Source organism: Emys orbicularis, chromosome 1 (genome assembly GCF_028017835.1).
Source record: "Emys orbicularis isolate rEmyOrb1 chromosome 1, rEmyOrb1.hap1, whole genome shotgun sequence".
Lineage (NCBI taxonomy): Eukaryota > Metazoa > Chordata > Testudines > Emydidae > Emys > Emys orbicularis.
This window is the reverse complement of record NC_088683.1, coordinates 27916401-27944336: the sequence shown is the minus strand read 5'-3', so window position 1 is coordinate 27944336 and position 27936 is coordinate 27916401. Positions and strand designations below refer to the sequence as shown.

The following is a 27936-nucleotide window of genomic DNA, read 5'->3' as shown; positions in this document are numbered from 1 at the left end:
CTTTTTACCCATATTTGCACAAACAAGCTATGCAGAGCAACAGACAGGATGAGCACTGTATGCCTGTAAGGTGTTAAGAAACTTGGAAGTCAGGTATTTTTAGCTGGTTGTAGACACTTTTTGTCATTCAAAATTAACTCCCATTGATTTCAGTGAGCACAAGATTGGGAATAAATAACACCTGGCACAGGCATTGGGAGACTAGCCTTTTGAAGGTAATGGGGATTGTGCCTACTTCCATCCCCTACTTGCCTGAGAGATAGTATTGTCATAGCTGAAATAAGAGAGTGTAAATTTTTAGGGGAAGGAGGCAATCAAGTGACTGACTGCTTGGAGTAAAGAGAAGTGAATTTCTGAATTTTTAAAGGGGAGTCTGTATTTGTATTTGAATTTCAGCTCCTGGTCCTATTAACAGTGACCCTTTATAAGGAGAGGTAGCAGGAAGTAACTCAGAAATAACACATCTCCCTAAACTGTTGCAGTCCTCTTCAGAAAGACTGTGGTGAGGGAAAGGGGAAGAACAGATGAAAGTGAATTTAACCCTCAGTGTTAAATTTGAATGTCCATACTTGCAAAATAATTGATGCTGGAGATTTTTACCTGAAAGAGAAATGTAGAAATATTCACTTCTGTGTAATAAAGACCACAACTGTGATTTTTACAGCTGCTATACAAGCTGTCTGATCAATGCATTTGTCACCGCACTCGTCACTGTAGTATCTGAGTAGTCAAACTGAGGTCCTTAAAGCTTCTTGGAAGGAAATCCCAAACTAGATGTTTAAGAAATAACAATAATGAGCTAAACTGTATATTTGTGTGTCTAGGGTTTTTTTGTAGAGACGTTGGAGTGGTTCTTCCGTTCCTGATAATTGAAATGTACTATGGAACATGTTCAAGAACATGAAGAGTGCCTTCTGCAAACCCAGATGTACTGGGTGGAGAGACCGGTATATAACGAAGAGTTCTTACAAGGACAGCTGCACAAGAAGGAAAAGACGCCTCCTTCTCTTAGCCAGAAGATAGCACATTCTTGTCGGTATGGGTTTTATATCTGCTAGTACCTTATGAATTCTTCCTTAGTTAATCTGCATACCTGGTCATTTATTTTCTTTCTCTCTCTCTCTCTCTCTCTCTCTCTCTCTCTCTCAAAACAAACAAGCAAACCAAAAACAATGGTCTGCAAGAAATTGATAGCAAGGGGATGGGCTTTATAATCTTTTTAATTTCCCTCTGCTATGATCTCGCTTCTTTTCCTTTTTGTATTTTCAGTTGTTCTTCCAAGAAAGCCAAGTCACATCTCTACAGTTTTTTACCAATTTTAAAATGGCTGCCCCGGTATCCAGTGAAGGCATATTTGTTAGGAGACATAGTCTCAGGTATAAGCACTGGGGTTATGCAGCTTCCTCAAGGTGAGTAGAACTGTCTGTAATTTTATTATCTTTCTTAGACCATCATGTGTGTCTTGTTGTGGCAGTGATCTCCTGGATGATTGTGTGGTAGTGCTTCACAACATGCTGAAAACCAGTTGAAAAGGCTGTCATTTAAAGTGCTGCTGTACATCTTGTTAGCCAGTGGTAACAAGTGAAATCCTCCCCTCTGAGCACCCAGCCCAAAGAACTTGGCCCCAATTCACAGTTTCCCAGGCCGGACGAGACCACTGTGATCATCTAGTCAGATCTCCTGTGTAGCACAGTCCAGAGACCTTCCCCAGGATAATTTCTAGAGCAGATCTTCTTAGAAGAACAACCAGACTTGATTTTAAAATTGCCAGTGATGGGAATCCACCACAAACCCTTGGTGAATTGTTTCAATGGTTAATTACCCTCACAATTAAAAGTTTACACTGCATTTCCAGTCTGAATTTGTCTACCTTAAGCTTCCAGCCATTGGATTGAGGACTTTTCTCTGTAGATTGAAAAGCCCATTATGAAATATTTGCAAAGTATGTCAGCATGTGAGTAGTCCTGTTGAAGTCAGTGAAACTACTCACCTGCCTTAAAAGTAGACATGTGCTTAAATACCATGTTGATAAAAGACCTTAATTATTACTCCCTCCTCACCTATTCATCCCAAAAGTAGTGGCAGGTCTACTCTTCTCCACTTCACTTGTGTAGGTCACTGGCAGCTAGAGCATCTCTGGAATGCCAGAGGGGTGGAAGATTGGCTTGACTCCTCTGCTTGGAGCAACTTCAGCAAGATCAGGAGCCAGAGATTGGTCCTTATCTTTTCCTTCATGACATAGTGGTGACTCCTTTTCTTCCCTGCTCAGCCAGTGCAGAGTAGTCGGTGGTGATTCCTGTGTTTCATGGAGACTAGTGGAGAGAAGCTTGATGATAGGAGTGAAAATCCATTGAAATGCACTGAAACAACTTGGAAGTCTTACTCCACTTCCCTGCAAGTGGAGTAAAGTCTTCAGGGCAGGAACCATGTCTTGTCCACTCTAGTAGAAGGTGTGTTTTGGAAGGGATCCATATTTGCTGTTACACTAGCACTGGTACTTCAGCACCAGTGGGAACACTCATGTAGCCTAGACTCAGGTGGCCACTAGCATTTTACCACCAGGTCTTTCAGACCTACTTAGAAGTAGTATGCAGGTCATTGCTTCCACCAATGGGATTGCTGCAGTGGGAGGCTTCCCAAGAAAGTCTAGTGTAGGCACAGCTTTTTGTGTGTGTGTGATTGTGTAGAGCCCAGCCCCATGGGACCCTGATTCTGGTTGGAGCTTTGGGCGCTTCTTCAATACTACTACTGCTATTACCACCACTATTATTAGCAAGTGTAAGTGAGTTCCCTTATCTTTGGTTTGGTTTGAGATCACACTGCCAGATCACACTCTCCGTTTTGAATAGAGACAAATCTAGGAACGAGTAAAAAGAGTCAACTGTGTCTGAGGCTTTTACAGGTGTCATCACTTCTAAGTAAGAGAAGGTTCAAACCCTATTCTGGCAGAGAGGCTTTTATTCCTTTTCTGGGTGTGCAGTCTATTGGTTTTGTGCATTTCTCAGTTTAACTTAAGGATTTTGATATTGGGTGCAGCCTTCTTCTTTTTATTTTTAGCATATCAAATAAAAATCTCTAGTTTTACTTACATTTAATGATAAATGTTCAAAATACTTTAAATGAGACACTAGCTGGACAAAGCCTTTAGATATTCTAGCCAAAGGTATTACATGTCTGTTATGTGTTGGAAACACAAACTGCAGCAGCCTTATCTCAGAGTAGTCATTGCCACATGATTTATAGGTGAGCAGCAGTGAACTTTGCTCTTCATTTTGTGGCTTCCTTTTTTTTTTTTTAAATATGATGCTTTCTCTTGGCATTTGCAAGTGCTCCTGGGAACCACTCCTGATCTTTTCCTTTACGAACAGAAGCTTCTGTTCTTTTACTTCATTCGTTTACTAGTGGAAGTGATAAAGTCAAGAGATTACAGTTTGGTCCTTCCCTTGTATTTTACATTTGAGCCAAGTTTGTGTTGACTTGCACCAGTGTGCAACACCAGTGATCCCAGTGTGGTTGTTTGAGTGTAAATCAGTAAAGACTGGCACACACATTTGGCAAAGGAAGAAAAGCAAATGTGGGATGCTTCAGCAGTTAAGTCCTAGTTTTTTTTGTCTTTTATTATTCTATTAAGCTTCTTGGGGAGAGATGATTGAAGACATGGTCCATTAAAAAATACATGCACCCCCCAAAGCCTGTCATTGCAGGCTTCTTGTTTCCTCAATGGGATCACTCTGGGTTGCGGGATCAGGCCCTAAATTTACATGTGCAGTTGAAGAACATTCTTTTCTCATGTCTCTTTGGACATGTGACATGAAATGTTTGCTACATGTATTGAATAGTTTTTATATCATTAAGGGGATGATGTGGTTTTTATCTTGAAACAGACCCTTTCTGTTTTTATCTAACATGGCTTCCTTTCTCTCTGATTGTATTTTCTAGGGTTAGCCTACGCTTTGCTGGCTGCTGTTCCCCCGGTGTTTGGCCTATATTCTTCATTTTATCCTGTTTTTCTATATACCTTTTTTGGGACCTCCAGACACATATCAATAGGTATCTTTCTTTATGTACAATTGAAGTGTTTTCTTTTCAAATAATACTTTGTAAAAATGAATAAATAGGACAAACTTTCTGATTATTATATTTCTTCATTAAACTTGAAATTCTTAGGTACTTTTCATAGTCTCAAATGCCAGCAGGTTGTGTTTGCTGTCATCTTATCCATCCATCCATCCATCCATCCATCCATCCATCCATCCATCCATCCATCCATCCATCCATCCATCCATCCATCCATCCATCCATCCATCAGCTAGTGGAGTGGGCATGAGCACCAGGAACTCCAGCTTTGCTGCCAACTAGCTACGTGGTCTTAGACAAATTTTATTTAATTTCGCTGCATCTGTAAAATAATTATATTTACCTGCCACAGGAGTGTTTATTCAATGTATAAACCACTATATTGGTCTTGAATATAAGGGCAAATTTCACTACTAAAAATGCAACTTTGTTGACTGAAAACTCTAAAATAGTTTGGAGATAAATGTTTAATTCCACAAAAGTGTACAAACATGAGATAGTCCATTGTATAAGGAACCCTAGTAACAAGCAGGTAAAAGTTTGTCCTAAATGACATGCAGAATTTGCACCTATTTTTCCTCTGTCTTTTATTTCAGGGACGTTTGCGGTGATTAGTCTGATGATTGGTGGAGTTGCTGTCAGAGAAGCTCCTGATGAAATGTTTAATATTATGGAATCTAATTCCACCAATAGCACTGATCTCCTTGAAAACTATAAAGCCAGAGATGCTATGAGGGTAAAGGTAGCTGTGGCCGTCACCTTGCTTTCAGGGATCATACAGGTAACATGTTTATAGCTTGCTGCAGGGTAAGTTCGGGCAGTTCTCTCAAACTTGCAGTGGTAGGGGGTCCCAGGTTATGGAGGCTGCCCAGACCCCACAGTAAAATGCTAGTGCTCATGCCCCAACACAGTTCTGGGGGATATGAGCTTCGTCATGCTAACTATGTACCTAAGATTAAGGGAGAACTTGGAAGCAAGGCATTTCTCCTGACATCTCAGCTTTGGCTGGGGCACATCAGAGAGATCCTTTTCCTCCTTCATCACTACTACCTCCGGTCTGACAGGAAACCTCTTTTCACTATTTCTTTAAAGCCCTCCATAAACCATAGGATACCAGGTCTATGTGTGTGACACCTATACCCCGACTCCATCCTAGCATTGATGGCACTGAACCCTCTCAGACTGGCCTGGGTCAGTGAGAACGTTGCTCACTGAAACTTTATTCCTGCAGAAAGGGGGAAGTAGAATTGGTTTTGAGGGGAAGCCTAGATTTGCTTGGACTGTCTCCGGTTTGCTTAATGTCAGGGTTGGCAGGAATCTGGTCTGCTCTGTATTCTCTACAGTGCTGAGTTTTACGTTACAATTGAGTGCACTGGTGAGTTGCATAATTTGACCCTGTTGTTCTTCAATAGTTGTCTTTAGGTCTCCTTCGGTTTGGTTTTGTAGCCATCTATCTAACGGAGCCACTGGTACGAGGGTTCACTACGGCCGCGGCAGTTCATGTCTTTACCTCCCAGTTAAAGTATCTGCTTGGAATCAAGACAAAACGCTACAGTGGAGCCCTTTCAGTTCTATATGTAAGTAACCATCTTAAAGGCATGTGACCCCCAGATTCCTTTCTGCAGTACTCCTTTCTAGGCAGTCATTTCCCATTTTGTACTACCCATGTACAATATATCATAATCAGCTTCTCCAATCTCCACATGTCTCTGACACAGCACTCCAGTTTAGAAAATATTCAGAAGCTCTGATTTAATTATTGTAACTTTAAATGTATGCTAAGCCATTGTGCATGGTTCTGAAAAACAGACACAGTTGAACTTTGAAAAATCAGATATTATGTGCACTGAGTTATAAATTGTAAGTCTAAATGAGCATGTCCCATTATCAGCTGTGTTTCTGTGTGTATGTTGCACATCGTGTTGCCCCTTTGTCTGTTCTCATAAACAGGCAGGTAGTTGAAATATATTAAAATCTATCTCTCCCACTAGTTTGGATAACCAGATTTTGCTGTAATTCAGTATCTGCCTTTAAGACCAGAGCAAGGAAGTCTGAGCAGAGGAATATTGGAGGCCTATGATCTCTTAGGAGACCCAATCCTTTGGACTGGTTGATGACACACCAGTAGAAAAGTTGCAGCACTTAAAAGCTACAATGGTATAATGAGCTATAGAAAACCTAAGATAGATTTAATCATCTATTTGTGTAAATGTAACCAGCCTCCCAGAAACAGGGGGTGCGACACTTATAACTTTTTAGCTTTGATGCTTAGGCGACCTATCAAAAAGCCCGAGGGGAGTTAGCACTTGAAGCAGTTAGGAGGAAAAAGGATAATATTTTCCAAGCACACTGTGTAACCTTCACAGTGTATCCCCTTTTATAATTATGTGGCTGCCTGCAGCAAGGCTTGGGATTTGTGTTCCTTGTGGGTTTCTTTTTGTAACCGCTTCTATTAATGATACAGGGCAATGTTTCCTTTTAAGATGTTTTTAGCTTTTTGGTCAGTTCAACAGCAGTTTTGGAAGATCACTGTCACCCAGCCAAAAAGAATCCATTGCCACGGTACCCTCACTGGTTCTGTCCAGTTGCTTTAAAACTGTTTATACGGCTTTAAACAGATTTGACTTGCTAGAGACTGCTTGAGGCTATTGAAGTATGGTTTAACTAGGTGTTTAGACTTATTTTGCCCTCTGATAAAGCCTTTTGTTCAAATTTCTTGTCCGGTTCTGGACAAACTCAGGTATTGCATCTTTTGGCCATAAAAAGATGTACATTAATGCCACAAAAGCAGCTTAATATGTCCTGTGTTTTTTGGACCAGCAATTGCTCTAATAACGTACTCCCCTTACTCAGATATTTACTGTTAGGAGTAAAAAATAATCTAGGTGGAGGAGATCCTATGTATTTCCTCCTACAGTTTGTGAGGTGCTTTCATACTCTGGAGATATGCAAAAACCCAGATAGCAACACCTCTTGGCTTACTGGGCAGAGACTATTAAGCAACTGAATACAAATATCTTTGGACAAATAAAATCATCATGGAATAACAGAGTTTTATTATGTTGCAGAGTTTAATTGCTGTACTTTCAAATATCACAAAAACCAACATTGCAACCTTAGTTGTTGGATTAACATGCATTGTTTTGCTGCTGAGTGGCAAAGAAATTAATGACCGGTTTAAGAAGAAACTGCCAGTTCCTATTCCTATGGAGATCATTGTGGTAAGTCAGTTGTGAATAGTTATATATTTTGTGCATGTACACAGAATATTTCACCTGTGAAGCATACATGAAAAAGTCCTGTAAAATTTAATAGTGATGTATATCCCTGCTATACATTCTATAGAATGATTCTCAAAAGCCTATAGAAAAGATTTCATTCTTTATTAAATCCTATAGGTATTGAGAGTGGGGCTGTCAAGCGATTAAAAAAATTAATCTTGATTAATTGCGCTGTTAATAATAGAATACTATTTATATAAATATTTTTGGATGTTTTCCACATTTTCAAATATATTGATTTCAGTTACAACACAGAATACAAAGTGTACAGTGCTCACTTTATATTTATTATAAATATTTGCACTGTAAAAATAAATCGTATTTTTCAATTCACTTAATACAAGTACTGTAGTGCAATCTCTTTATCATGGAAGTTGAATTTACAAATGTAGAAATATGTACAAAAAATAACTGCATTCAAAAACAAAACAATGTAAATATTAGAGCCTACAAGTCCACTCAGTCCTACTTTTTGTTTAGCCAATCGCTCAGACAAACAAGTTTGTTTACATTTGCAGGAGATAATGCTGCCCGCTTCTTGTTTAAAGTGTCACCTGAGAGTGAGAACAGGTGTTCGCCTGGCACTGTTGTAGCCAGTGTTGCAAGATATTTATGTGCCAGATGCGCTAAAGATTCATATGTCCTTTCATGCTCCAACCACCATTCCAGAGGACATGCGTTCATGCTGATGATGGGTTCTGCTCAATAATGATCCAAAACCGTGCAGACCAACACATGTTAATTTTCATCATCTGAGTCAGATGTCACCAGCAGAAGATTAATTTTCTTTTTTGATGTTTCGGGTTCTGTAATTTCCACATCGGAGTGTTGCTCTTTTAAGACTTCTGAAAGCATGCTCCACACCCCATCCCTCTCAGATTTTGGAAGGCACTTCAGATTCTTAAATCTTGGGTCGAGTGCTGTAGCTATCTTTAGAAATCTGACCTTGGTATCTTCTTTACATTTTGTCAAATCTGCAGTGAAAGTGTTCTTAAAACGAACAACATGCTGGGTCATCATCTGAGACTGCTATAACATGAAATATATGGCAGAATGCGGGTAAAACACAGCAGCAGACATACAATTCTTTCCCCAAGGAGTTCTGTCACAAATTTAATTAATGCATGGAAGCATGTCCTCTGGAATGGTGGCCAAAGCATGAAGGGGCATACAAATGTTTAGCATATCTGGCATGTAAATACCTTGCAATGCCGGCTACAAAAGTCCCATGCGAACGTCTGTTCTCACTTTCCTGTGACATTGTAAATAAGAAGTGGGCAGCATTATCTCCTGCAAATGTAAACAGACTTGTTTTTGTCTGAGCAATTGGCTGAACAAGAATTAGGACTGAGTGGACTTGGAGGCTCTAAAGTTTTACATTGTTTTGTTTTTGAGTGCAGTTATGTAACCAAAAAAAATCTACATTTGTAAGTTGTGCTTTCATGATAAAGAGATTGCATCACGGTACTTGTATGAGGTGAATTGAAAAATACTATTTCTTTTGTTTATCATTTTTACAGAGCAACTATTTGTAATAAAAATAATAATATAAAGTGAGCACTATACACTTCGTACTCTGTGTTGTAATTGAAATCAATATATGTGAAAATATAGAAAAAATCCAAAATATTTAATAAATTTCAGTTGGTATTCTATTGTTTAACAATGTGATTAAACTTGTGATTAATCACGATTAATTTTTTTGAGTTAACTGCAATTAATCGACAGCCCTAATTGAGAGTAATTTCTATAGTACTTTATTGAGTTAATACCTATTAAAATCCTCTAAGACTCTTGCATAAAGGTGTCTCTCGGGATTCCGAAGGCAGCAATGTATTAACAATACAGAACAAACTCTTCCTAGAGTTAGTAGGAGTTGAACGTTAGACTGTCATCGGAAGGGTAATGTTGACCACGTAGATTTGCAATGAAGTCTTGGATTTGACCTTGACTTCAATGTTATAATAATTTGTGTACTTTATACAGGTACTCTCTGTGACGTTCTATATCTTGTGGGAGCGCCCTGTAGTCCCCATATTCCTCATTTACATATAATTGTGATATTGCATATAAAGCATGCCATGTGAGGTATCATGGGAAAGGTTATGGTCTGCTGAAAGTCATTGTTCCATCTAAATATGTGTATCATATAAAATGATAAGAATTGTGTTGTATGGTTCTCACTAAAATATGCTGTGTGTTTGGGAAGCGCCCAGATACTAGCTCTCCAGAGACAATGACAAGGGAGGTAACCAACACCCGGGTGGGTGCTGAATAGACATCACCAGTCATTGTCCAGCAGAGGAGTTACAATTCAATGACTCACTCACAGGAGACACACTGGGGTATTGCTTCACTTTGTGACTCAGCCATGCCCACCAGACGTGTCTGGACTTGTTCTCCAAGCACATGGACTAAGGGTATAAAAAAGAACACGGGCCACATGCTTGGCCTTTTCTCCTCCCCCCACTTACGCTGCAAGCAACAAGAATGCTCAGAAGACTGAATACTTCAACAGGGGAGACTGGCCCGGGTTTCAAGGGTGAAACCTGTGTACTATGAACTGCAATATTCAGTGGGGTGAGAAACTGCTTAAGCTCTTCCAGCACTCTAAAAAAACCACCTCCACGAGGGGCATAGCTACCAGTACTAGTGCACTGTCTACACTGGCGTTTTACAGCGCTGAAACTTGCTGCGCTCAGGGGGCTGTTTTTTCACACCCCTGAGCGAGAAAGTTGCAGCGCTGTAAAGTGCCAGTGTAGACAAGCCCTATATGTTGCCCAGTCTAATAGAGTTGAGAGTTTAGACTGCGTGCTTATATTTTATTTTATTTTGGTAACCACTCTGACTTTTTGCCTAATACTTATAATCACCTAATCTGTCTTTTGTAATCAGTAAACTTGTTTTACTGTTTATCTTTACCAGTGAGTTTGCCTGAAGTGTTTGGTAAATCTGCTCAGGTTTACAAAGGCTGTTATATATATCCACTTTCCATTGATGAAGTGGTGAACCAATTAATAACTGCTCGTCTTGAGCAGTGCAAGACCGTATATTCCTGAGGTACAAGGCTTAGAGCTGTGGGGATTTGGTTGGTGCCTTTCTCTGTGTGATTCATGAGTGGCTCTGGGAGCATTCATGCACTATAGCTGGGTGTGGGGCTCCACATGCGGTTGTGCTAACAGCGCCTGGAGGGGTTTGCTGCTTGACACTAGCAAAGCATTGTGAGAGACAGCCCAGGCTGGAGAGTTAAGGGGGCACAGCAGTCCCACAGTTCCAGGCTGCACCCCGGGGATCCCGTCACACCCTTACTGTCTTGACTTACGAAAAAACATGATGTTGTTCAACATTAATGGTTCAAAACACCATTTCCATCAGTACCAAAGCACTGAAATAAATCCATTTTATGGAAGAGGACCCATCAGGCCTTGCCCTTTTTGACTGATAATCCCATATGAGACTGGTTCCAGCCACGTTCTTTCATTAGGTTGTTTCACATCTCAGGGACAGTCTTGTGTTTAACTTTGCGGCCCTTATTTGTAAAATGGGGGTAATACTGCTTAGCTACCTTTTAGAAGGTGCTTTGAGTTGTATGATAAGTGCTAGTATTAGTATGCATCTTGTTGGTGTCTCCTTGGATACTTTTTTTCTTTAGCATATTAGGGTTCATGACCAATGTCCAGGGTTTGGGTAAGCAGTGGCAGTCTGACTGAGAGATGTGAGACTGTACTTCCAGATGCCCCACTTCAATTCTGTGTAAAGACAGAGTAGCTTAACGAAGAGGATGTGGGGCGGAGGAGGAGACTTCCTTTTTCTCCTGGGTTGTGTGAACCTTGGGAAGCTAATGGACTAATAATTTCCATCACATCCACTTAATGTCCATTCTTAGCATTGGTTCTAACCAATGTTTTCCCCTCAGATTGCGCACACTCTCTTTTCGGCCTGTTTCTTCAAATGTGTGCATGCACCTAAATAATCTGTATTCTTCTAAACATGTTTATATGTGTGTTTTTAGGTAATAATAGCTACTGGAGTTTCAGCTGGAATGAATCTGTCCAACACGTATGAAGTGGATATTGTTGGGGAGATCCCTAAAGGGTAAGGACAGTGAATGAAGCATATCCTTATTCAGGCTATACTCTTTTTCAATATTGTTATAGTAACTCTTATCATTTCATCTTCTAGATTACTTGCTCCAAAAGTACCTGATATAAATCTCATCCCAGCAGTGTTTGTAGACGCATTAGCAATAGCAATTGTTGGCTTTTCCATGGCTGTATCAATGGCCAAAATCTTTGCACTTAAACATGGCTACACTATTGATGGAAATCAGGTAACCTAGCTTTTTTTTTTATGTTGGCCTATGAAAATGTAAACCCCAAGAACCTGATCTAATGCCAGGGTCAGTCAGTGGTAGCCGTTTCACTTAATTCAGTGGACGTTGGATCGCGCCCTTAATGATCTATGACCCAGTTATCTGAAAAATCACCTCATGTTCTGTTCTATTCTGCATAGGTTCTTATGTTGTGCTTGTCACTGTAGTGTCTGAAGCACTTTTTAGTAGTGCATTACCAATGTGGCTAACATCTGTCTTATGTTTGTTCTGTAATCGCTCCTGAGCCATCTGTCTCATTGACAGGGATAAGATCATCCCCCTCACTTTAGCCTCTGTACGCCTGGTAATTGGGTCAAAGTGGCATAAAGGGACCCTAAAAGCCCCAGTCCCTAGTACAGGCCCTGTAGAAGACAGCTGTGTAAGGTCATCCTCAGAGGCCTCCCTCACATGCTGTGGGGATGAGAGGGATGTGTCGGGGACAGGGCCACAGCACTGCAGAATTTCTGGGCAGTGCTGAGCCCCATGGGGTAGCCCAGGGAGGTTGCTGTAACTTAGGCCCCCAGGGCTATCTAAATTACACTGGGGCATCTCCAGCCACAGAATATCCCAGGATTGGGAGAGCACAAGGTGGCTTTAAGGGGCTTTAGGCCTTGTCTACACTACAAAGTTTTGTTGACAAAAGTTATATCGACACTCAAAAAGTGCTATAATAAAAATTGGTATTGCATGTTCACGCTCCCTCCCTCTGGCAGCAGAGCGTGTCCACACTTGGGGTCCTAGCATCAACAGTCTGAGCAGTGCACTGTGGATACCTATCCCACAGTCTAGCTCGACACCTTCTGCTGCTAGGTCTTGTGGGAAGGCGGAGTGGATCACAGCACATCTTGGGACCAGGCCCAGTGTCCCGTGATGCATTGCTTTCTGTCCCAGCATTTTTCAGTGGCCCTTTGCTGTGCACCCCGGTATCTTTGTGAGAAGGGATGGATCCCTCACTGCTCTCCTATGCTCTAACTGTCATGAACACATCGTGGATGGCAGTGCAGTTAATCACCAAGTTCCTAACTGCAGAAGACTCCCTGTTGCCTGACATGCTGTGTGATCTGGATAGGAGCAACTTTAGATTGCTTATTGCATTCACAGAACAGTTGCAGAGCTTTTGGGCTCGGGAAACAAGCACTGAATGGTGGGATCGTATTGTCATGCAGGTGTAGGATGACGAGCAGTGGCTACAGAATTTTTGATGCGGAAAGCCACCTTCCTGGAACTGTGTGGGGAGCTCGTCCCAGCACTGCGGCACAAGGACACCAGAATGAGAGCTCCCTTATCGGTAGAGAAGCATGTGGCAATTGCTGTGTGGAAGATGGCGACTCCAGACTGCTACTGGTTGGTCGTGAATCAATTTGGAGTCAGGAAGTCGACCGTTGGGGCTGCACTAATGCAAGTGTGCAGGACAGTTAATCGCGTCATGCTACGAAGGACCATCACTCTGGGAAATGTGCATGAAATAGTGGACGGCTTTGTAGAAATGGGCTTCCCTAACTGTGAAGGGGTGATAGATGGCACACACATTCCAGTTTGGCACCAGACCATCTTGGAACAGAGTACATCAATAGGAAGGGGTGCTTCTCCATGGTGTTTCAGGCGCTTGTGGATCACCATGGGCGTTTCATTGACATCAACATGGGCTGGTCTGGGAAGGTGCATGACGTACGCATCTTCAGGAACACCAGCCTGTATAGGAAGCTACAAGCAGGGACTTTCTTTCCAGACCAGTGGAGGATGTTGAAATCCCCATAGTGATCCTGGGAGACCCGACATACCTCTTATAGCTGTGGCTCATGAAACCTTACACAGGAAACCTGGATAACAGTAAGGAGCAGTTCAACAACAGGCTGAGTAGGTGCCGGTTGACAGTGGAATGTACCTTTTGGCAGATTAAAGGGCTGCTGGTGATGCCTTTATGGCACGTTAGACCTCAATGAGGGCAATATACCCATGGTCATAGCCTCATGTTGTATGTTGTGTAATGTTTGTGAAGCTAAGGGTGAAAGGTTTGCTCAGTGGTGGAGTGCTGAGTCAGACTGCTTGGCTGTTGATTTTGAGCAGCCAGAGACCAGGGCTATCAGAGGAGCCCAGAGTGGGGCCAATTCGAATCAGGGAGGCTTTGAGGCAACACTTTGAAAATGAGAACCAGTAATGTATATCTCGGTGATTGGTGCTGCTATGTTACATTACATGTAGTTTTCCTAGGAAGCAATGGTGACATTTGGGGCCTTACATTCCAGTAAGCAAATGATTAAACTGCCTGTGTATGTATTGGTAGTGCCTGCTATCTCAATTTGTAGGAAACAAATTAAAGATGACACGGGAAAGTTTCTTACAATGGGGGAAGGAACAAAGCTGCTCTGCCAAGGAACCTTCGGCAGAGGATTACCGAGTACCTCCAGGAAACTTTCCCGGAGATCTCTCTGGAGGATTCCCATGAGATCTCGGTGTGCATCAACACTCTGTTCCGCCGTACCGATTAGCTACACAGGGAAATGTCCAGCACACAGAAACACAGACAGCCTCCCACATTTCTATACCCTGAACCCACCCCCGCACTACACAAACCACAGCCACTTTTCCTCTCCTGCTTCTTGCTCCCTATGCTGCTTGCCTCTGTGCCGCTTTGGTCCCTGCACAAGTGATCGCCGAATGGCGCGGGAAAGTTTCCTACAGTGGGGGAAGGAACAAAGCTGCTCTGCCATGGAACTCTCGGCAGAGGACTAGCGAGTACCTCCAGGGACTTCCACGTTTCTATACCCCACCTCCGCACTACAAAAGCCACAGCCACGTACCAGGAGTCTCATCTCCTGCTTCTTGCTAGCCGGAGAGCAACTGCTGAGACTGGCTAGACACCTCTGGAGTGGAGAACAGTTCCTGGCTGCCTGTCCCACCGGTCGACCCCGCTGGGAGCTCCACATCGTCGTCTAACTCCATCTCTTCATCAATAACTTTGTCCTCCAGGTTTAGTTCTCTTTCTGCCGCCTCCAGGCCCGCCAAAGTATCCACGGGGCTCTTGGCGATGGAGGTGGGGTCGCCACCGAGGATAGCGTCTAGCTTCTTATAGAACCAGCCGGTCTTAGGTGCAGCACCAGAGAGACCGTTTGCCTCCCTCACCTTGTGGTACGCCTGCCTCAGCTCCTTTATCTTTGCTCTGCACTGCAGCGTGTCCCAACCATAGCCCTTTTCGCACAAGCCTTGAGAAATCTGTCCCTAGGTATCCAAATTCCTATGGCTCAAGCGCAGCTGGGACTGCACAGCCTCCTCTCCCCATATACTGAGCAGCTCTGCAGTGGTCCAAGCGGGAGAGTGTTTGCTGCTATAACCTGCCATAGTCACATGGGAAGATTCGATGAGACATCTCCACGCCGAGCCAGCAGGAAATGGAATTTCAGAAATTCCTGGGCCTGCGAAGGGAGAGGGGCAGATGGTTGTTTACCTGGCTGCGGAGCAGGGGTTGTTTTATTTTGTCACCAAAACTGGGCATTTTTGCTTTCAAAAGTAGCATTGCAGTGTGTACGCATCCACTGTTTTGTCGACAAAACTTTGTAGTGTAGACAAGGCTTTAGGGTCGCCTTCCCCTGGGCTGCAAGTTCAGTGCTGAGCCCCTTAAAGACGCAGCACCGAATCTCACCTGGGTTATCATCTGCCTGCTCTCTTTGCTGTCAGTTCCTTATGGTAAAATCTTCAGAACTGGCAGGCGAGAGCTGTTAGTAGAGGCGTCCTGCCTCTGGAACAGACTCCCTCTGACAGTCCCCCAGAGTCCTAGGTGAGATTCTGGCCCCATTTGAGTTGGTGGGAGTTTTGCCACTGACTTCAGTGGGGCTAGGATTCCACCCCTAGTTTGCAAGCTCCAGAGCACAATACCAGGCTTCTGTATTTGATCAAATCTTTGCTGCTTGCCCATCACCATGGTGGGCCCTATCCTGCACCCATTGAAGTCAATGCAAGTTTCACTACTGACTTTGGGAGCAGGATTGAGCCCATCAGTTTGTGGTTTCATGTTTGTTTTCTTTCCAAATTCTGGGCTGGTGTTACTGGGCACGGTTCCCTTGACTCTGTGGAGCTACACCCGTTTACACCAGCTGAAGATCTAGCCCCATAAATCTTATTCACGTTTTGTATGTCATGTGAACAGCTTCCTCGTGAAGCAGTGTGCATTATATATACATTTGCTTTTATTTTTCAAATATTATACACACACACACACATATACACATACATACAATTGCTTCACCCACCACAGAAATGCAGCCATCTCTGGGATTACACATGACTGTTTTTTAACTACACACAACAGGGCAAAGTAACTAGTGTCAAGGAAGAAGATGTTGCATATAATTTGAATACTAGAATCATAAAGTTAACCCCAAGTTAAGCCTGAAAATGGACAATTTTATGTAATTCTGTATGTTTTACATTTCAGAATTCAACCCATGAATCATTGCTGTGAAAAGATGGGGAAACAGTCCCTCCACACCACCAAATACTATGTTTAATGTATGATTCGATATGAAGCAACTAGTGTGTGTGCTTCTAGCGCAGGAGATCATGCCCTGTTAGGAAATTATGTAAATTAGAAGCAGCTGTTAAAGTAATATGCATAAGTCGCCTCCATTTGTATTTGTAGAACTGTTCTGCTGATTCCTTTGATTTGTTTTCTCATCTGAAACAGGAACTTATTGCCTTGGGAATATGTAATTCTGCAGGATCCTTCTTCCAAACCTTCTCGATCACATGCTCAATGTCTCGGAGTCTTGTTCAGGAGAGCACTGGAGGGAAAACTCAGGTGTGTCTATCCAAATGTTTAGGCCAGGCAACATTTACTTTTTGGGACTCCAGATTTTGGAGCCTGTTGCTTGATAAGATTTCCAGATCTTCTGGCCTCTGGTTGGTCCAGAGACAGTGAACAGCATTTCTCATGGTATTGTAGTCTAGCCGAGGCCAAAGTGGAAGCACAGAGGATGTATCAATATGAAACTAATGGAGCAGGAATGAGGGATCAGAAAATCACTGAACCTCCAGTATTTCAGAAAGTGCAATGCAGGTCAACCAGTAATGTTTGCACTCTGTCTTGTTGTCTGGGGCAGCTTTTATTCTTCAGAAATTTCATTTCTTGTATCTTTTTGTTCAGATTGCAGGTACGCTGTCCTCAATCATGGTTCTGTTAGTCATTGTGGCTATTGGTTACCTCTTTGAACCACTACCACAGGTATGGGAACTTTGCCTTTGGATACTGTGTGTATGAGCAGAAGTCAACTAGCTTTGCTTAACTATCACAAAATCTGTATCTAAATGAATTAACAGCTTAGGGCCCAATCCTGAAAAGTGCTGAGTGCCCTTAACACCCACTGAGTTCAATGGGACTGAGGAGGGCACTCGACGCCTTCCAGGATTGGGCCCTTGGTTGGTGGGCTGTTGGGTTTTTTTAAGTTAAATTAGAAAGCAGAGTATAGCGAAGGAGTCACAGCACTCATCTTGTGTTTAATACTAGCCATGTTAGACATTTTGTTCCTCCTGAGGATTGAAAATAAGATCACTCTAAATACGTGCACTGTGTACGGAACTGAGAATTCTTGAATGGGATGTTAAGGGAGAAGGAGGCTATTGAAATAGATCAGCGGGGAGGGAAGTGATTATTAGCACACAAATTTTTACTGTATTTGCTTATTTTATTCTCTTAGATCAATGGATCTATGTTTCTGGTGGAATGTATGCAATCCCTAAAGCTTTAATAGGCACAGTATCTTAATGTGTAGCCTGAAAAGTTGTTGTTTAAAGGGAATGTGCATTTAACAGGCTTGCAGGTTGGTTCCCATCAATGGTATAACGTGAATAAACATGGCCATTTTAATGATGCCTTGGAAAGCTATTTCTGAGTGACATAGTTTTCAAGGGTAAAATAAAAATGTCATAAAATTTGTTCCTAGACTGTGCTAGCTGCGATCGTAATGGTGAATCTGAAAGGAATGTTTAAACAGTTTGGAGATATAACACATTTCTGGAGAACCAGTAAGATTGAACTGGTAAGTGAAAATGCATATCACAGTGTAAATTAATTCCTTTTTCCCCCTACTTTTTTAAGCAACAGTTCAACATTCCCCAAGAATCTACAAAAGAGTGGAAACTTTCCAGGCAATCATAAGTGTATTGTTGTAGCAGATGAAGTTACAGTACAAGGGTCCGGCTATGCTAGGAAGATGACCTGTTGCTGACAACAGTTGTGAACAGCAGATTGCTGCTCAGCTAGCATTGAAAGTAGTTTGGCTGCAGGTGGAAGCAGGACTGTTTTTTCAGGACTGTTACAGAAACATGCTACAGATCTGGCTGAACATGCAAACGCCTTTGGATCCTACAGGTGTCCCTAAGTAACATGGAAAAATAGATCCCCTTGCTCTCTTCTCCTTTACTGCCAAGGAATGGTTAGCCTGACAGCGGGCCCAGGTCACGAGTGACACGCGGGAGGCATCACTTACTCTTTGTGATTCCATGGTAGCAGGTTAAGTTGTTACCTGGTTCACTGTTGGGACTTGCAGCAATGGCTGCTGGGATAGTGCCCCACTTGTCTATAGAGGGAGCTGAAAATGTGTGCAAGACCTTTCGAACCATAGAAATGCCCATAGACACTGGTTACCTGCTGGGCAGGAACTGGGGCTGCCAGACTGGGTAGCAACCACTATTGTATATACATAGTAACCCTGGGGTTGAGACTCCTGAAGTCACCTGGACAAGGCCTTCACCCATGGAACCACCATCTGACCTTCACTGCCACATGAGACCTGAGAAACCGCTGAGCCCTGGTCCTGCTGGCTCAAACATGCCACTGGGTCACTGTATGTAGAGGCACAGGCCCTACCATCCTCCAGACAGCAGGAGCTCTCTTTTTCCATAACAAGCTGCAAGCCCACTGTGCCTTGTTTAATCTCCCCAGTCCCTCTGCACTTTCCTGATTCCCTCCCACTCAGCACCATAATTCATCACCTCTTGAGGGCTTCACTGAGATTCCTGTACTGAGTTCTTGTGCCCATTCTGCTACGTGGGTGTGTTTAGGGTTGCCAAGCCTCCAGGATTGTCCTGGAGTCTCCTGGAATTAAAGATTAATCTTTAATTAAAGATAATGTCATGTGATGAAACCTCCAGGAATTCGTCCAACCAAAGTTGGTAACGCTAGGTGTGTTGGATAATACTAAACATCAGCACTACTGGTATTTTGCTGTGTAATCAATGTATGGTGAGTCTTCTGCTCAATACGGTAATGATATACGACCGGGCTACTTGTAATCCCCCTTGCACTGTTTGTCTTTACAGGGCCAGCTTCATAGGAGGTTGAATCTCTGGCACATAGTAAAACATGTTCTACAGCGAAAATGAGTTAATGCTCTTTTTACAACTCACATGTCAAATTATAAAACACTCCAACATGTCTGCCTCAGAGGGTATTGCCTTGCATTACATCAAGGCGAAATGTTACAATGTGACTTCCCCTTAAACTGTGGTGGTGTATATATGTGAGCCTGAGCCATGTTAACAAAAAAAACTGGATGCATTTTAATATTTAGCTTTTGTTTGATATTTAGGCCATCTGGATTGTTGCTTTTGTGGCCTCTGTTTTCCTGGGACTAGACTACGGCTTGCTTACTGCTGTGGCGTTTGCAGTGATAACCGTTATTTACAGAACACAAAGGTCAGACTTTTTTCCCTCTTTCTCAGAATCAGGGCTTTGTGGTGGATTTTTGTTTCCTTTTTTAAAGGGAATGAAATAAACAGAAGTCCCATATTGTGAGCACAGTAGAATCTGCTTAATTGGGTCATCCAGAGGGTGTCCCAATTCAGGGCCCAGTTCTGTTGCTTCAACCACAGAAGGTACATAAAAGACAGCAGTTAAAGTCTACAAATACTGTTCTAAATGAAACCCCAGGAATATGCAGATTCTGTTTCATTTATAATCTGTATTTGATCATTTTTTATTAAAGCCCTAGAGCTCAGAATTTCAGACTTATTTCATGCCTGGCTTTTGTCAAGTGCATTACTGTTAAATGGAATTTATGCTAAGACTGGTCCGATTAAGCAGAAGTCACTGTCGTGTTAGCATTTGATGGGAGATGTCCCAGTGGGGGCAATGTTGGGTCAATTCTGGTCCAATGTTAGGTCAATTCTGGACCCACATAATATATAGTTAATTCCCTGGGAGCTGAGTGTTCAGCATCTTACAGAATCAGGTCCTTCCCTCTGAGAAGCAGGATGTTTCTTTGAAACTGTGGCCCAAGTTCTCTGCTGTTGTGAGCTGGCATAGCTCCATTGTAGTCAATGAAGCTGTGCCAACTTACACCAGAAGAGAATTCGGCCCTGTAGCTTTTGCTGGCCAGTTGCAGCAGTTGGCCCACCCAGCTGGTGTCCATCAGTTGGTGGTCATCCAGACAGGCTGGATATTTTCCAAATGCCCTTTTTATTAAAAAAGACTTTGATTCATGGTTTAATCACCACATGGCACCTTTATTATGTTCTTGCTGTAAACTTCCTCAAAGCATGTTTTGATTAGTCTGTACCGACACTGCACTAAAGTACAGTAGCCATATCTGGTGTAGGTTCAAAGCTGTTTTTTAATGTGTGTTTTTCTCTAATCTGTGAACTGTAATATTGAGACCTTATGCATCCATTTCTCTCCAGTCCACAGTACAGAATCCTGGGTCAAATTCCCAACACAGACATTTACTGTGACGTGGAAGAGTATGAAGAGGTAGGAATGCGTTTTCCTGTATTAAATTATTATTATTAAATTGCTGTTATAGAGCATAGTCAGATTCCTGGAATGGCTGAACATTCTTAACTCTGTAATTTTATGCATAGTGGTGAGAGCCTCCTGCTGTGAAACTAGCCGCTCTTACGTTCTTCTATGCTGAGGTTACACTGTGGGGAAACAAAACTTACTTTGCTTTAATAATATGCACCATTTTGTTTCAGATTTTAGTGCTTTTATAATAAATGTGCATGTTCCCATGTGGATGGTGTGGTTTGTATTGCAGGGTATTGCATGACAAGTTCTGGTGCAAAGACCACGTATATAATAGAGGTCTTTATACAGGATTTGATCTACTAATTGATTGCTTAGTTTAAGATGCTAGGGTTTGTACAAGTACCATTACTAATACCAGAGCTGTATGTGAACCCATTCAGGGTGAGCTCCACTAGTCGCTTTAGCTATATTAATGAAAACCTACAGAACCAAAGACCTAATTTAGTCTATTTTTAGTAGAACTGGGCAAGTGGGTCACAATGGAGAACTTCATTCTGTGAACTCCAACTCTCAGTTTTCCAGTTATCCATGACCAGCCTTATTTTCACAAATGTATTTATTATTTGATGAATGATTTCTGTGAGCATAACGCCACTCTCTGGCTTACTCTCAAGGCTGTTTTGTATCTGCTGTTTATGCTGTATGAAGTCACCGAAGTTGCATGGTATTGCTTCTGCTCTTGGAGAATGTCTCAGGAGCTTTCAAGGTGGTTGCACAATAGGGTGACCAGACAGCAAATGTGAAAAATCGGGATGGGGGTGGGGGGTAATAGGAACCTATATAAGAAAAAGACCCAAAAATCGGGACTGTCCCTATAAAATCGGGACATCTGGTCACCCTATTGCACAAACACTCCTGGAGCTAGTACTTGTGCAGTATTTATGTATTTGCACACGTGCTCGCATCACTTTTTTGTTTCCTTTTCATAAACATTTTTAGGAACATCATTTTGTTGGCAAAAGGGATATAAATTCACTATTTTGTATTCAAACATTGGCCAGGTATTTTTGCAATCTTTGCCCAGCTCTCATCAGGTGCCTGTGTAAACAGTTGTAAATCTGCTTTCAAGGGGATTTTATTAACAATATCAAAGCAGTAACCAAATGGGGGGAGAGGAGGTTTTCCTTACGAACATTTAAAAACGAAGTGCTTCAAACCATACGAATTGGAGATCAGGTGTTTTCCATTTTTTGTCACTGAGGACACCATAAAGCAGGTCAAGAAAGGAAGAAATAAAAAATTATTGGAAAATCAGTAGGGAGGAAGGAGAAGAGAAGCATTTCTAGAATTGCATGATTTCCTGATATTAAATAGTACCTAGTGTTCATAGCAACGTCAGATTTAATTCCATTTTAAATTATTTTCTTTCATTGTTAAAAATGTAAATACAAATATTATGCGATATTGATCTCACTCAATATTTTATTGTATTACAATTATGGGAGAGCAGTAGCGTCGAGACAGTAAACATAGTGCTTCTGACTGGTGGCAGATTGCACTGGGAAGGTCCTTCTAATTTACTTTCCATACAGCAGCCCGGGTGGGAGTATATTTCCCTTTATTTGCAGCATGCTACCCATCATTCACTCTGTTCCATGGCTGTTCTAGAGACGACAATGCCATTGGTATGGGCATTCAGTGATGTCCACAAGTGCAGTGGGAAGTTGGCTTATGTTGTGTATTCTGTAGTTCAGGCAATGGATATTTGTGATCATTCTTGTGACCACATATGTGGCAGATATATAAATGTGTGCTTTCCTTCCAGAATAAATAGCACTTAATTTCATGTATTGTAACGTTTCTTTCCTTAGGTGAAAGAATATCCTGGAATAAAAATATTCCAGGCCAATGCCTCCCTCTATTTTGCCAATAGTGAATTGTATGCAAGTGCACTGAAGAAAAAGGTGAGTAAAACCAATTCCTTAGTATTCTCTCCCCTCTTGAAATAGTGAACTGGTCTCTGAAAAGCTTTAAGGTTAATCCTTTTATGCATCATCTTTCAGCTCCATTGGCAAAATCTCTTCCCTCCTTATATGAACTGGGATTTCCTAGGGGGGTGAATATGAAATTTACTTGTAGTTTGATTCTGTGAAGGGCACTGCATACAAATTATCTACATATACACATTACTTCACCCACCACCAAAATGCCATCATATTTGGTGGGGAGGGGTTTAGCACAAATAACAGGTATATTTAGGGAACAAGACTGCATTGGCAGGGAATGACACACATACTAATCTCTTAAACATTTTTCTGTAGCTTCCATGGTGAATCTTGTACAGTTGAGGTGGGTGGTGCTTGTTTTCACAAAGCAAATGACATTGACAATTTATATCCAAAAGCATTTCCCCCCTTCAAATCTCACACTCAGTGTTCTGTTGAAACTTGTCACTATCTGATTTAGAAAATGATTGTGGTTCAAATTTCCACCTCATCATTGTATTAACATGCTGATTCCAAAGATTGCTTCTTTCTTTGTACATTTCCCCTTTAAGGAAAGCTGTATAATGTAATCTTATGTTATAATATGTTAAGGTGATGAATTTGACTTTTGAATAAGTAACATGATAGTCCTAACAAGTTGAACCTCATTTGATTATGCCTTTCCTTATGTGGTAGACTGGAGTTGATCCATGTGCTGTATTGGCAGCAAAGAAAAAAGCCCAGAAAAGGCATGCCAAGGAACTAAAGCAGACAAATGAACACAGGAAGAAAGCAGTCTTGAAGCTTGTGAGTGCCAGAGTGAATACTTGCCTTATTTTTTTTTTCCATCTAGCAAATTAGCTTATTGTATTGGCTCTTCATGCATCATTCGTACAAGAATGTTACTTGAAACAGGAAGGCTTAGAAATGTGTGTTGTGCAGCACAGACTGTTTTTGTTAGAAAACTACATAAAAAAAGGGAAGGTCACTCAGAAGATTTGTTTTAGAGAATTCTCTAAAACAGGGGCTTAGTGAGATATAGGAACAGAGGAACTGCCATGCTGGATCAGACCTAAGATCTATCTAGTCCAGTCTCCTATCTGACAATGGCCAGAGGCTTTAGAGAAAGGTGTAGAAATTTCACAGTAGGCATATTTGGGATTATCTGAGCTAATGTGGGCTAATCTGAAATTAACTCAAAGTAATAACCTGTTAAATATAAATATTTCCATTTCTGCACACAAGAACGACTTATTGATTTGGTTAACAGAAAAAGGGGGATCTGCGGAAAAGCAGAGTGTGATGACAAGAACTGTCTGAAACTTGTGCACTTTCATGTGCCTATTCTCTGTGGGAGCTGTTAGATGCTCAGTGCTTTTGAAAATCAGGCAGGTGCCTAACTATGGGATCAAGAGCCTAGTTGTAGGCTCTTATTTTTTCAGATTTTGGCCCTAGAGATTTTTATTCCTGAATGTGTGTGTGACAGCAGAATGAGTGCTCATGGCACTGCTGGCCCAGTGTGGTTATTTCCATTGCCAGAGAGGAGAAAATGCTGATGTAGGTTTTTGAATGAAAACTGTAACTCACTGCAAGGTCATGTCTTAGATCTACTTGAACTTGCTATGTACAACTGGCATATATAGAGAAGGTGGGGGAGGGCTAGGTCTAAGTTCAGGTATAAATCCTGTGAACGTAAAAATGTGGGAGGGTGGTTTGAAGCCATAGACCTTATCAGAGGCTGAAGGAAGCTTGTGGAAAAATCGTTATTGCAAATGTATCTACTTGTCATTAAGCTCTTGGATTTTATCTTCTCTTATAGACTAATGACATGGAAACAAGCGTAAAACACGAGATAATTAATGATGAGCTACCCCTAAATGGAAAATCTGCAGATGCAAATGCACAAGGCACATCTCCTGATGAACTTGAACACTTTATGGAGCCAATGACAAATGTTCACTGTATAATTTTGGACTTGACACCAGTGAATTTTGTGGATTCAGTTGGAGCAAAAATGTTAAAATCAGTAAGTGGTATCTTTTATATTCCCTCCACCAAAATACATATCATGTCTTTTGTAGAGCACTAAGAGGGCCAATCCAGGTGATCTTGCATCAAACTCTAATTACTACAGGTTTTAACTTTCACCTTTGATGCTAAGTTCTTGCTGCTATACTGGGGAACATGTGATCATCTTGTGCAACACTCAAGTCAAGTTAAGCTACAAAGTGTGTGTGTAAAAGCTATAGGGATGGAAGAGGCAGAAGATAATGCTGTGCAAGAGCCATTTTAAAAGAGAAATAACCGTTAAGCAACTGAATGGCTTTTTAAAAAAAGGATTTTGTATTTTGTCTTATACCAATGAAATTGTGATATGTACAAAGGTATTTCTATAGATTAAACCTCCATTTAAACTTCTGCAGGTTATAAAAGAATATGAAGAAGTTGGTGTTTTTGTGTGTATAGCCAGCTGCAGTGGTAAGTTGTAGAGTTTTGGTGGGATTCAGGTGGGGTTGGCATCCATCCTTCCATCGATTTTTGTATTGCCAGCCATCACTGTAGGGTCTGAGCGTCCTCCACATTTAAAAAAAATATAATTGGTTTGAGAGGAGAATCAGGCCCTAGTCCACCAGGCCATGACTGGTGCCAGAGTAAAACCCTGATTTAGCAAGTTCTTCAAAGGCTTGATCCTGCTCCCACTGACTTGAATAACCCTAAACGTGACTTCAATGGGACACCTCGTATATGCTTCAAGTTAGGAGCATGCTTAAGTACCTTGCTGAATCGGGCCTAACTCACTCGGTTATAGTCAGTGGGGTCACCATTGTGTGAGGAGAATCAGGTGCAATAATGTTTCTGATTTCTGACATTTGGAAGTTTATCATTGTCCCCTGAGACTGATCATCAGTATATTATGGCTGGATGAAGATGTGCTAGTATACACACAAATCCATCTTTAATTGGAAATCTACTCAGCTGTACATTTAAATCTTGTGTATTTTACCTATAGCATTATTTGGCTTGCATCTTTTGTCTCAAATCTGTTTTGAACAGAAAAACTTGAGGCTGGGAAAGCTACACGCTATCTCCCTCCCCCTTAGTTAATCTAAACAAAAATACAAGGCATGAGATACATGTATTCCATGGTTATAGTTTAATATATTTGCTTTACAGGCCCTGTTATGGATGATCTGACTCGACTTAATTTTTTTGAAAAATCCACCACCAGAGATTTGCTGTTTCACAGTGTTCACGATGCTGTTCTCTCCTGCCAGCTGAAGGTTGGGTCTGTTCCACAAACTGCCTCAGACCTCTTTGTTAGTACTTCAGAATCACACATGGAGAACTGAAATCTGCATAATTCCATGAGAAAGAGAGACTCTACCAACACTTAATTTGCACAGTATAAACCGAGCGTAAGACTATCCACCTCTACGGGTATACTGTATAGAGGTGGGGTAGTTTGTTTGCTACAGGAATAATGAACAAACAGTTTGCCGCCTTAATACTTTTGAACTGTGCTCTTCCTTACCTGAATCCAGGTGTAAATTAAACCAACATGCAAACATTTTATTTGTTTGTTGTTGAAAATAATGTATTTTGCTGCGGACAGGATATTAGAACATTCTGATGAGGGTGGGTTAAGTTTTTAGAAACATGGCATTGGAGGATATTGCACTAAGCTGCATATTAGTTCACTTTGGATAAAATATTGAAACATCTGGAGTGCAGGTAATGGACAAATTGATATGTCACACAGTTTCCAGCAAAGTGGGATCTTGCAGAAAATACCTTTTCTGCAGTTACCAATACAATGCATTGTACCACTGTCTTAAAGGGTTTTCTTAATCAGATTCAAAAACTGCTGCCAGTGTGTATATAGCAGGGGTCAGCAACCTGCGGCACACTGCTGCCAGCTGGGGTCCCAGCCACCGGCCCCGCTCAGCCCACTGCCGGCCTGGATGGACGGAACACAGGCCGGCAGCAGTCTGAGCGGGGCCGGTGGCTGGGACCCTGGCTGGTAGGGGCCAGCGGACGGAACCCCAGACCGGCAGCGGGATGAACCGCTCAGCCTGGCAGGGTCCTGGATGGATGGAACCCAGCCGGCAGCGGGCTGAGCGGGGCCGGCGGTTGGGACCCTGGCTGGCAGGGGCCGGCGGACGGAACCCCAGACCGGCAGCAGGCTGAGCGCCTCAGCCCGCTGCCGGTCTGGGGTTCCGTCTGCTGCCCGGTCTGGCACGCAAAACCTTTTACTGGCACGTGAAACCTTAAATTAATGAAGACTTGGCACACCGCTTCTCAAAGGTTGCCGACCCCTGGTATATAGAGTAGATACAAAGGACTTCCTCCTCTTCTCTGGAAGTACAATTAAGTCTGTATTTAGTTGGCTTTATACATGAGCTATGCTCCTCAGTGCAGAGGAGGAGGAGGTCAGTGCCTTGCCTCTGATCCAGCTGGCAACACAGATGGGCAAAATTTGGCATCAGCAATAAAACCATGACTGGAAATTAAAAGGATTAAGTGTATCTCGGGAGCATTTTTATTCTGGTGCCAGGGTAAATTTTGTAATTTTAATCTAGCTCAGTCCTTTTGTATCAACATGCAGTATATTTTTTTAGCCATACAGTTTCTTCAATTAATGTCAAAATTGTCTGTCTTCAACATCCCAAATAAAGAGGGGTTCAATGACTTGATTTTCTTAATCCTGCAGCACTGCGTTAGGAGATAAAGATTCTTTGTGTATCAGCTACTGGCCATGGCTTTCAAAAGTGACTAGTGACTTTCTCTAACGGGTCCAGCTATCAATGGGCAGGAGCCCAAGCACTTTCTGAAGGGCAATTGCCTTTAACAGGTGTCAGGTTGGGTGTTCAAATCTCTAATCATGTTGGAAAATCTGAACCAGAAATTTAAATAAAAATAAAGGGGAGAAGCACCACAGGGGTGGGCTGCCCTATAACGAAAGGGTAAAAGGAGCCTCATTGTTGACTCTACTAGCAAACCAAGAATGTCTTTAAAGAATCCTCCTCTAAGGGCCTGAGCAATTCATTTACATCCTTCTTGCATAAGTAACACTTACTTCAAATAGGCTTTGCTAGTAGGGAAAGATCAGTTATAGCTTTTCCCTGCGTGTCACTGTTTTAAGCAAAGCCTATAGCTTTCCTGAAGAGGGAAACATCTTGTGTGGAATAGTAGTGGAGACCAGTTTGCTGTAATTGCTGCTGGAGAGCAGCTATGTGAGGATATGCCCTCCCTCACAAAAGTACTGATTCCCTCTGCCTGGAGCCCTGACTCCTTCCCACTCCATATCCCCAACCCACACTTCTATTCAGCTTGCCCTTTGAGTGCTGATTCAAGCAAGAAGGGACAAGGTATGTGCAAGCCACAGCTTCACTTTTCTTCTAGTGCCAGAAAGTTCCTGAGCTGCCCTGCTTAAAGTCTCCATTTAGCCATACACCTGCCATAGCCCAGCTCTGAGGCAGT

General features: G+C 42.1%; 1 protein-coding gene across 2 annotated transcripts; it reads left to right on the top strand.

Annotated features, from left to right (window-relative positions):
* Nucleotides 1-881: 881 nt before the first annotated feature.
* SLC26A5 (solute carrier family 26 member 5) lies at nt 882-25805 on the top strand. 2 transcript variants are annotated; one of them, XM_065414813.1, is made up of 18 exons: nt 882-1036; nt 1270-1409; nt 3940-4050; nt 4674-4858; nt 5490-5654; nt 7146-7298; nt 11371-11453; nt 11541-11688; nt 16412-16525; nt 16871-16948; nt 17667-17762; nt 19314-19420; nt 20404-20473; nt 22342-22434; nt 23152-23262; nt 24275-24481; nt 24879-24933; nt 25630-25805. In XM_065414813.1, exons 1-18 carry the CDS (start codon nt 882-884, stop codon nt 25803-25805), a joined length of 2247 nt encoding a protein of 748 aa, XP_065270885.1. The 2 variants fall into 2 exon arrangements, with proteins under 2 accessions (XP_065270885.1, XP_065270890.1); XM_065414818.1 differs by having other exon boundaries at nt 23152-23274.
* The last annotated feature ends 2131 nt before the right edge of the window (nt 25806-27936 follow it).